Source organism: Sorex fumeus, unplaced genomic scaffold, assembly GCF_029834395.1.
Source record: "Sorex fumeus unplaced genomic scaffold, SorFum_2.1 ptg000100l, whole genome shotgun sequence".
Classification (NCBI taxonomy): Eukaryota; Metazoa; Chordata; class Mammalia; order Eulipotyphla; family Soricidae; genus Sorex; species Sorex fumeus.
Window position 1 is genome coordinate 3,715,333 of NW_026606157.1, and position 12,611 is coordinate 3,727,943.

The following is a 12,611-nucleotide window of genomic DNA, read 5'->3' on the forward strand; positions in this document are numbered from 1 at the left end:
AATTGAACACCCCACCAAGTATAGTCTCTCTCAATAGGTTATCATTCAAATCTGAAGTAACAATACAAAGTTTCATGGACAGTCAACAGCTTAGGTAATTCATAACCTGAAACCAGATTTGCCAGGTTAAAGGAGATTCTTCAAAAGGCAAGACACACTTGCCAGCACTAACTCATGGTGCTTGTAGTTGTCTCCTATTAGATCAAGAATGATCTGCTTATTCCTAACTTGCTAAGGGTTTTAAACTTTTCAGTATTTAATTATTCATTCATAGATTATTGTTTCCATGTCTATTTTGATTTTTTACATCTACAGAGATTTTTAATTAAACATTTTACTTATTAATTTATATGCTTAAGCATTATCTATAATACAATATTTCCTAACATAAAGTCAATATTAACTTTTTAGGATGAAAATACACTTTTATGCTATTGAAGGCCTATTTAGATTTTCCTTTAAATTTTCTTTTAATTATCCTCTTCTCTCTTTTATTAAATTTTATATTTATAGGACTGATCTATTTCATGTAAATTTTCAAAGTGCATTAGAATAGAATTATTCATACTATTAATTTTAATATTAAGTAAAGTAAAGTAAAGTAAAGGCCCTCCCGTTGATCGTCGATTTGCTCGAGCGGGCCCAGTAACTGTCCATTGGAGACTTTGTTGTTACTGTGTCTGGCATATCGAATACTCTCGGTAGCTTGTCGGGCTCTCCGAGAGGGGCGGAGGAATCGAACTCTGGTCGGCCATGTTGGCCACTTGTAAGGCGAACGCCCTACCCGCTGTGCTATCGCTCCAATAATTGCAAAAAATAGACCATTTTTGAAAAAATTATCAATTTTCTGTGGATTTTCAATTTTATGAACTTTCAGAAGTTTAGTTTTATTCATCTCTATGTGCATAGTTTCACCAACTCTGCAATCAAATGAAAAATCTCTCTCTTATATATGGAATATAAAGGAACATAGTAAGAAGACAATAAATAGCTAAAGATATCAGAACTGGAGATTTTGTCAACAGAACTAAGCTTATAATGGATGTGGGAAGGGCACTTGAGCATTTAAAAAGGAATAAACAACTTTCTAAAGGTGGTTATTGGGGTTGGAACAGTAGTACAGTGGGTAATGCACGCAGCACACCCAGGTTCAAACCTCGCACCCCATGTGATCCTCAAGCTCAGCTTGCCAGGATTAATCCCTAAACTCAGACCCAAGAGTAAGTCCTGTGCACTGCTGGGTGTGGCCCTAAACAAAATAAAACAAAACATGGTTATTTAACACAGACTCTTCTTATGTCTAATTAAAACATTATTTCCCACGACAAATAATAAAACTTTACTGACTTTATTTCTTTTTTAATATCTGAAAACAAATTTCTGTAATGTTTTGCATTGTAAATCATCTATTTTGTAACTGATTATAAGCAATGTTTTGACCAATGTAAATAAGTGAAGACCTAATTGATATCAGTATGAATATCTTCTAAAGAAACCCTTGGTTCTTTCCCCCGAACTCAAGGTGTAATTTTCATTCCTATAGTAATTACTAGTTTGAATGTTAGCAGATTCTCTTATGGATTTTTCTCCTGGTCTTTTATTTACAATAATTATACATATTTTTTGGGCAATGAGGTAACTGCAAAGAACAATAACCTGGCTAAGAAAATTCAAAATAGATTGCATTTTTTTCTGTTACATATGACATTTCAGTCTGTAAATATCACACCAGAGTCAGAGAACTAATATGAGTAGCCCTCACCTCATTGAGGAACAAGTTACTGGGCATGAAATGCCAACAACTATATGCCAAAAGAATGTTTAAATAGTTTCAGACAACATCACAGGGTAGAAATGCCAGGGTGTGTGGAACATATTTGTCCATTGATCTATGCCTGAGTTCAAGGCCTTGAAAAGGTATTAAGCAAAATTCCCCAGAGGCAGGGAGACCTACTTGGGCTTTATGTGAAAAGAATATTCCAGGTCAATTCAAAAATATAATGCTTGTTTTTCACACAATGATGTTCATTCTTAAAGGTCATCTGATTTGAGTTCCTTACTGTTATCGACAATGAATTTATTATTCAAGTCTAGATGAATAATTTGTTGAATAAATGTTTAGAAAAACATTTTTGCACCAATAAAACTTTCACATAGAAGGTTTAGAAATCTGTCAAGGAGGAGAGCTGGGGAATGGGATAAAACTGGGGAAGAGAAGTTAATACTGGTGGTGGGATTCGTGTAGGAATATTGTACACCTGACATTCAACTATATTAATTATGGCGACCTAATATTTTTTAATTTGGTTTCAATAAATATGTTAAAAACTACTTAGGATTCTTACAATTTGTATGTAGCTATTTATCTGAGAGAGTAATAAATGAATAAGCCTTCCCTTAATCAAACACGAATACAGAATTCCATTGGGAGAGATATGAGAACCTATACACAAGGCTAGAATATGGTGGAAATAGCTTCCCAGCTAAATTGATGATTTGAGTTTTTATTTAGAAGGTGAATATAATATAGTTAATTCACTTTAAGGGGATTAAGATGAGTTAGTTAATTAATTCTGTTAATTTATAATCTAATTATTAATTAAAGGGGGAAGTATTTAATAAAAAGTACCTCAAAGTGGGCAAACTAGAACTCTTGAAAGTTCACTCCTATGTGACCAGAGAAAGATAATATGGACTATAAGGAGAAAGTATGCAGTAGAGATGCTTTAGGTAAAAGGATCATGAACTCAGTTTGGACACTCTTTTAAACAAATAAGCAGACAATGGGGATGCAGCCATGAACAAATCAGATCCCCCCAAAAGTACAGCTTTCATGGAATGTGCATTCAATATTTGAAAGCAAATAAAAAATAAACAGTATTCTATAAAGACTTTTATGTTTTCTCATGTTTGTTTTCTAGCCTTTAGTTTTTTTTCATGATCATTTTGGTAAGATAAAAATAGGCACTCAAGAACTCCTAGGCAGACTAGTAAAATCATCACTTAAGCAACAAATTGCACCAAGTAACTATTCCCTCTAGGACTTCAAACTGTCCTCAAAATGACCTTGATGTCAATACACTTAGACAAATGACACAGTAATTGAGGGCAATAAATTAGAGTCTATCACATTTAGTTTGGAGAAAATAAAGTCATCATGTGCTAAAACAAGCTGGCTTTCTTCTGGCTGCACATTTTATTGTGCTCTTTCTGCTCTCCATCTGTGCTGGATGCTATGTTGAAGTCTTTTGACCTTAGCAGTACTTCATGAGATGTGTCTCTAGATTATGGCTCTCTCTGGGTTTCATAGCTTTAGACGTTCAAAGGGAAAAGTTATTGCAAAAGTACTTGATGGATTCAGAAATAATGACTTTGTTAATGACTAGATTTGGAACAAAGAAAATTATGTAACCTGTTTGAGCATTGTATTTCAAAGGGCCAGGGCCAGTTGAGAGATACTGAGTAATATTCGGTTCAGTCATATGACAGACTAAAAAGAAGCCACTCATTAAAGACTGTCTAGTTTTCTGAGTGCAGTATTGGAAGCAAGTCTTCCCTTCAACCTTAATTCCCTGCTGACAAGCTGCAAAGCTCAGTTATTCCCACCCAAAGGGATTTTCATAGATTATATATATATATGTATATATATACATATATATATATTGCTTATTGGTTCACACCCAGTGATGCTCAGGAGTTGTTCCTGGCTCTGCACTCAAGAATTACTCCTGATGGTGCGTGGAATAGCATTTGGGATGCTAGGGATCGACCTGGGTCAATTGCTTGCTAGGCAAATGCTCTACACTATCACGCCAAACCCAAGGTTTTTGTTCATTTATATTTTCATTCATTTATATTTTTAAAATTAAGTTAGTTTTCTAGTGAGTTACTATCAGTAGTTCCTTCAAGTTCTCAATTATGCATATTTATCTTTTTCTGATAGTTTACTTAAAATTAATTGTTCCTAACCATATCCCTGATTGTATCTAGTCTCATCAAGACAGTATGGTGTCCAGATGATCTCCAGGCATGGAGATAATTGAAATTAATTCCTTGGATGGAGCAAGATGATAGCAACCTGGAGAGTCACCTTAAGGATAAATTGTCTTTGGTATTGGGCTTCAAATGCTACATACCTTTATAAATTGAAACCAGTAGTAATATTTATTGTGTCTCTATGGTGCTAAATTATATAGCAGATATGTGCAGTTCACAAATGAATAAAGCACAGTTACTCTCCAGAACTTCACAGTCTAGTGACATTAAGCCTTATTGAATTATATTTGCTTATTTATTATAATATGCTTAGATTTCTGGTTTTCATTATGATCTTACCAAAAGTGTAGTGTTTCCTGTTTTTAATCCATTAAACCATGAGGCCTCCAACTGGTAATAATTTACCTGACAAATGCATAGCTAAATAAGAAACAAATATTTTCATTCTTTTCTAGAAACGATTTTAGATATCTTATGTGCACTTGATAGATGATAAATCTGGCAGGTAGGGGTCTGACTTACCTAAGTTTCCAAAATATAATTGAACAGCCTTCCTACTATAGAATATAACAGATACAGAGGACAGAAGAATAATTATTTGGTGCCGAAGATCATCTTAATCAATTGTGTGATAACTTTATTTTATACACCAGGCATGTAATTCATTCTGTTGGCCTGACATTTCCCACACATAATTTCTTACCGTTAACAGATTAATAGGCATCTTGATTTTTTATTAGTTTTCCAGATCAAGACATTCGTAAAGTGGCCGTGCAACAACTAGACAAGCTCTTGAATGATGAACTACTGGAATATCTCCCACAACTTGTGCAGGTAAGAGCAGCACAGCTGCCAAGAATTTCCAGGATTTTTGTTTTGTGTTTATTTTGTTTGGGGGCCATACCCAGTGATGCTCAGGGTTTACTCCTACCTCTATGTGAAGGGATCACTTTTAGTGAGTTTCAGGGGAGCAGATGTGGTGCCAGGCAATGAAGCTGGGTAAGCCACGTGCAAGGAAAATGCCCTACCCACTGTGCTGTTGATCTGGTCTACAGAATTTCTAAGATTTTATTTAACAGTTGTCTTTTTAAAATTACCAACGAGCCAATGATGGATTAAATAGAATATTGCATTTGGCCATCAGTAAAGAGTACATTCTCTATCCACGATTGGTGCTGTTTAAAGAAAGGTATATAAAATACAAAAGAATTTTTTAACTGCTATACACATTAGTTAGAATAGGGAAAATATGAAAATGGTCTGATGTCAAGAGAGGGATTCAGCGGGGTGATACACCATTTCACCGAAACTCTTCAGTTCTAACCTCGAGAATGTCATGTGAAGACTGGAATGGGAAGGAATGGGAGTGAAGATAGACAATCAGCAACTACACCACCTCTGCTTTGCTGATGACATCGTTCTAATAACACCAAACATTAACCAAGTGGCACAAATGCTGGCCAACTTTAACCATGAGTATGGAAAGGTTGGACTACAGCTGAATCTCATGAAGACAATATTTATGAGAAACAGCCTTGTTCCTGACACTCCATTCGCTCTCAACGGAACGACCATCTCCGAATGCAACAGTTATGTGTGCCGAGGTTGAGAAGTCAACATGATGAATGACCTGGCACCTGAATTGTGCAGGAGGAAGAGAGCGGCTTGGAACACCTTCAAGAGCTTTGAAGAAATAGCTAAGAGGACAAAGAAGCTCCGATTCCCGGCACATCTCTTTGATTCAACTGTTCTTCCTGCATTAACATATGCCTCAGAGACCTGGTCCCTACGAAAACAGGGTGAGAACTCTATTCAGGTCTCCCAAAGAGGAATTGAAAGAGCTATGCTTGGAGTATCACATTTCACTCAAGTGGGAGAAAGAAAATCAGATGGGCTGGACAGAATTGGAGACGACTTCTGGACTAGAGCTGTTACCGACTAGATTCCACGGGATGTCAAAAGACCGCGTGGTCTCCCACCTACAAGATGGTCAGACTTCAACAAGATCCTGAACATGAAGGTTTGAAGCTCTTCATGTGCCTAGAATGAACAGACGCCATTGGTACATACTAGCACATGACAGGGACAAATGGAGACGTTACTGGCACCCGCTCGAGCAAATCGATGATTAACGGGAAGTCAAGTGATCAAGTGATCAAGTGTCATTTTTTTATTTGACTACATATGCAAAGCAATACATACAGAAAAAAACTTTAAAAATAGCCAGTTGTGTAGAAAATAGTGATTTGAAGGAAATCGAATAATTTCTGTAACTTGCCTTTCTCTTAGATTGTTGCTTGTTGTGATGTCATAAACACTAGAAAGGTCATTTCTAACATCAAATAATAAAGCAGCTTTTAAATTCTACTCCTACATAGTATTTTGTACGGTTACCAATTATCACAATATTTTGAGTAATTTTAGGAAATAATTTAAGAATGGTTATATGATTTATATGTATAAATAATTGACTGTCCAAACTGAAATAGGTCATTTTTGTCAACTTGATTTATATATTGATACTAATTAATCCTAATATGGTGGTCTTTTTTTTTTAAGGGTTTTTATTGGGGGAAGACCATATCCAGCAGTGTCCAGGGCTTACCCCTGGCTCTGTGCTCAGGGATCACTCCTGTTGGATCTCAGGGGACATTTGTGATGCCAGGGACCGAAATGAGGTCAGAAGCATTCAAGCAAGTGCTGTACCCACTGTATTACAAACCTGGACCAAGTAGTCTATGTCTTTTAGTGTTTATTTGTGTTTTAAACATAAGTATGCTTTTATCTGAAAGCTCAGGTAGAGTTTCAATCTATTTTATGTACCAGGTGTCAATATTTTGTAATGTTGAAGACAGGAGCCTGAAGTGGAAAGGAAATGCTATATTAATGGATCTGAATAACCTATTACCCTAGGCGCACCTGAAAACCTTATAATGTGAGAACTGGTTTTAAATATTTTAAATAGCTAACCATATAGTTACATCTGCCAATCCTTAGAGGTGTGACTTTCCTCGATCTCCTAGGATAAAGTAGTAAAACAAATGACTAGCCCAACTGGCAGATACACTATTCATCGCATAACTCCTGGCTGTGTGCAACATCCTATATATAAAACTCAGCTCCCAAAGCAAGTCTTTATAGTTTATATAGATTAAAACCATTTGAAACACCAATATATCCCTTGGCATCAAGAATATGATTGAAAGTCCAAATACCCATGGACCCAAATTCATAAGAAAAGGTATTCAAAAACTCCTTATTAATCACAGAGAGACCAAATCAGGACTGACTGCAATTATTCCTTAAGCTTAAATGATTATAAAATTTTCTGCAATGGAAAGAATAATGCAGTGGAAATGCCAAAGGAGAAAAAATGAATTGAATTATTTAATGATAATTGTGTTATGAGCTCTTAAACAAGATATTTAAAAAAACTTATCCGGTTAATTTCTGAAAATATGCTATTTTATCAAATTTTTGTTGGAATAATCAAAACCATATTAGATTTGTAAAAAAGACTCTATAGACTTTATAAAGCAAGATGTGGTTTATAAACAGGAATCAAATAAAACAGAGACCCAGAATTACTGCAAACCGCAGGTTTACAAACCATGCACACAGGTTCTAAGAACAGTGTTCAGAATAATGCAATGTGAAACAGAAACCTTGCTTAGATCATAGATCAGCATTTCTCAAAAACGTCTCGCAGGATAATCCAAAGGGGACATAGGGCGAGATTGTGTAAATGCGGTGCCGCAGTACAAGAGTAGCACGGTGGGTCACAGAAGAAAATAAGTAGGAAATAATTCATGGTCTGAAAAGCATAGAGAAGTTGTTCTTTCTAGATGATGAGGCTGGACGAAGGGTGGAAGTTGTAGATTGATACAGAACTTGGAAGTCACGGAAGCATTTCAAAAACTTAGTTATTGGAATCAAGAAGAAATGAGAGTGAAAGCTACACAGAAAGCTAAAAGGTCAAACATGGAGACAAATTCTTTCTTGCTCATGTACTCATATGACAGTTCCACCAGTAGATTAAAATCAAAGCCTCTGACCTAGTCACTCAGTCATTGGCATCTGACTTAGGACATTCACAAGCAAGTGACAGGCGGCAGGTGCAGGTAAGGCAAGAAGCAATAAAGTCTTAATACATTCAGACAGCATACACAGTTTATGCAAATTTGTTGAAATCACCTTTGGCATATTCACATTTTAGAAATTCAAACTTTTACATCCTTTAAGATGAGACCCTGGGGGAGGAAGGGAGGTACACTGGTGACAGGTATTGGAATTATGTACGTGAAAAACCATTATTAACAGTATTGTAAAATGCAGAATATCAATAAATAAAATAATTTTAATTAAAAGAGATGGCTTTTTTCATAAAAAGTAAGGGGTGTTTCTTTCAAGGGTGTGTGTGTGTGTGTGTGTGTGTGTGTGTGTGTGTATGTGTGTGTACATGTAGAACTTAAATGGTTTCTTGGGCAACTATATTATACAAGTTTTGCCACTGAAACAGGGATGAGTGTTTTATGAAGACAACCTAGTTAATCATTATCACATTCAGATTCTTGGGATGTGGATGGGCACTTGTGTACTGACCGCTGACAGTAAAGTACTAGAAAGTAGGACTGGAGGGGTGGGTGTGAGGAGGGAGATGTCTAAATTCGGTTCCTCAGTTGGTCAGCGGCTGCCTGTGTTTCCACCACCATGTTTTTCTTGGTCATTCTAGAAATCCTTAGATAGATGTTCATAGAGATGAGGGAGAGGATTCGTGTCTGAATGGGTTAGAATGGCAACAGCTGAAACCCGAGTAAAGCTTCAATCACCTGCAGGTGAATGTTGATAAATGTTATCAACATTCATGTTGAAATGTTACATGTGGTCATTAGTTTTACCTCTACAAGTTACCTACTGCTTTATAATGACATTTTTATTCCTGTTCATGATATCATTTTATGTGTGCACGGTTCTCCTCCTAAGAAAAATTGAACTCTACCAACCCTGCTCTTATTTATTAGCCTGTGATACTAAATATTATGGAAACAAGACTAAGTTACTCCAGATTGTATGATGTATGCATATTCTTATTATTCATCAATCAACCTATCTAATTTATTATATAAATTTTGTGAAAATGCTGTCTTCCCTGTCCTTTTTCTCAAGCCTCTATAGTCATTTTGCTGCCAAGAAAAAAAAGATAAGTGATGCCATTTCTTATTTCAGGCTGTCAAGTTTGAATGGAATCTTGAAGGTCCTCTAGTCCAACTCCTATTACACCGCTCATTGCAGAGTGTCCAGATAGCCCATCGTCTTTACTGGTAAGATGAACTAAAATAGACCAGATAGTCTTTTTTATGGTCAAATTCTTTTCTGTGGGGCAGTTTTAGGAGAAAAAAAATTCCTTTATCTTGTAATTGACATAAAAGTCCATTTAAAAACTCAGCCAAATTCGAGCTTTTGTCAAGGTTATTTTTATTTATGGTACAGTTTAGTTGCAATAGTCTTCAAAAGTCCTTTGATACAGTGACTATTTTTAAACCCAGAATTTTAAACCTGGAGGATACTTTTCTTATAACTTTGAATCACAGGTGTTATTTGCTGCTATATCTACTTGTTGAAGGTTTCAGTATAAATGGTAGCAATAGATCTGTGGATATTTTGAAAGGCCGGTGCTTTAAAAGTAATTTCTAGACAAGATTAGTCATAAGCAATGGAATCTAAAGGTCAATATATAATCTTGCTGGTGAAAAGTCTTACTTCTTCCTAAACTTTCCCCCAAGCATACAGTTAGAATATTCTTGGTGGGCAAGGAGGAATGGGGTGGGGGTAGGGATCCAGGGGTGGTCCTAAGTGGTGATCAGGAGAGCCAAGGGTCTTTCCTGAGAAATCTCAGCCAACCAGGTCAGTGGCTCTATGTGAGGGCCACAGGATGCAGTGCTAAGCTTACTTGGAGATGACAGGCAGCCTGGTAGTGTTTGGGGGGTCCCGAATGTTCCAGTGGTGATAATTGGGGTTCTCTGTGTGCAGGTGGTCCAAACACAGCAGGCCATGTGCAGGGGATGTGCTTTAACCTCTGTACCATCTCTCTAGTCCCAAAGAGGACTTTTCAATGAGTTTGTCCCACAATCACCCACTTGATCCTATTTAACAGGAAGTTCTTCAAGTATTGTTCTTCCAACCCCGCTTTTGTTACTAATGTCATAGGTCTAAGATAAAAGCAAATATTTTCAGATCAGTAAACACCAATGCCCTAAAGATAAAATTGCTCTATATTTTTCCTCAAGTTTGCTTAGTTTCTATGACATGCAACACTTAGTGGCTTCAACTGGTAGCAAAGAAATTTCACTATGGAAAAAGAAAAAAGACAGTTACCATTCCCTCACTTTCAGTAATCTGAACATTGCACTCAGCCTCTGGCTCTTGGAATCACTGGTTTTTTCTGTTTCTCATTACAAGCCCAGTTGGTTTCCAAGCTTCATAGCTAAGTATGTTCAAATAACTTTCCCCCAATATCCACTGTGTTCACCCACCGTTGATCAGAAGGTTTTCTCAGCACACACTCAAATTAATAATAACATGAACCACAAAAAATATTTTCATTTCTTGGCATCATTGCGGGCAGTTTTCCTGCAAAGAAAAATTGACTTGGAGTTTCCACAAGTTTCCTCCATTGAAAGGTTAGAATGAGTCGTTAGGATGAGTAGCTGTAGGGTGAGTAGTCCCTATTTTTCACAGAAAGGAGATGCTTTGAAATTGGAACATTGAAAAGCATCCAATTTGTACTGTAAATGGTGGCTACAAGTGGGTTTACTCCTGAAAGCTAACTCCTTCTCTTCTTACAGAGCACTAAGTGTGTGTTCTGGCCTTCAAGTAGCCTAAATTGATAGCAGGAGACCAGACGAAAGTGCCTGAATTGAGGAGATTGTTCACAAGAAGGCTGGAGCGATAGCACAGTGGTACGGCCTTTGCCTTGTGCACAGCCAGCCCGGCCGAGCCGGGTTCGATTCCTCTGCCCCTCTTGGAGATCTCGGCAAGCTACCGAGAGTATCTTGCCTGCACGACAAAGCCTGGCAAGCTACCCATGACGTATTCAATATGCCAAACACAGTAACAACAAGTCTCAAAATGGAGACGTTACTGGGCCCGCACGAGCAAATCGATGAACAACGGGAGGACAGTGTGTGTGACCATGTGTACACAAGAAAAGGGATAAAAGGAAGGGTAAGGGGCAGAAAGCCTCTCCTGGACTGAGAGGGAGTCTCCAAATAGGATTCCAGGGAAAGTGGAAGCCCTTTCCCTTTTTAATTTCCTTAAGTAGGGGAGGAAATGAGTGAGCTCATTTCATTAATTTTAAAGGTAAGCCTGGGGAAGGGTAGTACAAGACATGCTGGGATCATGTTCAGAGTAGGGCTTCTGTCTGTGCCTGGGAAGAGTCTGTTACTAAGACTTTTTCAAGGGGAAGGGACTTGGATCTTTGATGGTCTTTGTTAGTTTCTCTTGAAACTTCTTTGCAGAGATGGTCTTGCCTCCACAGGGTGCCTCATTATCTCCACCTGAAGAGTATTTGCATTTCAAAGAAATGTTTCATCATGCCTTTGGGCAATTTCAGGACTGGTGACTCAGCAACTTCTTTTAATCGTATCTTGATTTTTTTGAATGAAGGAAAAACTCCTTGCCAAAGAGGCTCCCCAGTTCCTTATCTGTCTGTGGAGGACAGCCCGCCTTTTTGCAGGAGGCATCGGTATTTGGTTTTTTTTTTTTGGTATTTAAGGTATTGGTATTTAAGGGTATTGGTGTTGGTATTTAAGGGCTGGAGCGATAGCACAGCGGGTAGGGTGTTCGCCTTACATGTGGCCAACATGGTCGACCCGAGTTCGATTCCTCCGCCCCTCTCGGAGAGCCTGGCAAGCTACTGAGAGTATTCGATATGCCAGACACAGTAACAACAAAGTCTCCAATGGAGACGTTACTGGGCCCGCTCGAGCAAATCAACGATCAACGGGAGGGCCTTTACCTTTTTTACCTTTATCGGTATTTGTGTGGTATACAGCACCATCATGTCATAATTCATTACGGAAGCGTAAATTTGGTGCTCCTTTTCATTTTCTATGAAAAATGTTTGGTAGTGACCTATTGGTTTAAATGAAGACCTAGTCTAGCCTCCCCCCTAAATTATATATCACACCTTAACCCCAAAAATCTGAGAATACAAGCTTATTGCATAAAAGTATCTTTGAAGATCTAGTCACATTAGAGATTTTTGAAATTTGGGCCCAGAGGGATGTCTGAATAGGCTGGGTATATGCTTTGGGTGAGGGAGCCCCAAGTTTCATTCTAGTTACATACCACAAGGTCCTCCCTACATGTCAAGGAGCAAAATCCAGAGCTCAAAGCAGAGAGTAGTTTCTGAGTACCACTGGGTATGACCCCCAAACTAATCAACAACAGCAAAATATTTTGAGATGAGTTCAACTTATCAGGGTGCCGCTACTTCAACAGACAAATGGCCATACAAGAGACTAAACACATACATAAGAGGGTCCCTCTGAAGAGTATGCATTGAATGGAATGGGGCAGCTTCAAGTCAAGGAATTCCTAGAGGCGAAGGCGCC

At 37.7% G+C, this 12,611-nt stretch overlaps 1 protein-coding gene across 1 annotated transcript in view; it reads left to right on the top strand.

Moving 5' to 3' along the window:
• Positions 1-12,611, top strand: part of PIK3C2G (phosphatidylinositol-4-phosphate 3-kinase catalytic subunit type 2 gamma) — a 375,313-nt gene that overhangs the window by 140,435 nt on the left and 222,267 nt on the right. Inside the window, exons 17-18 of the mRNA XM_056134595.1 lie at positions 4,737-4,830; positions 9,223-9,317. Of these exons, the coding sequence (XP_055990570.1) occupies positions 4,737-4,830; positions 9,223-9,317 (189 nt within the window). The remainder of the gene's footprint in view (positions 1-4,736; positions 4,831-9,222; positions 9,318-12,611) is intronic.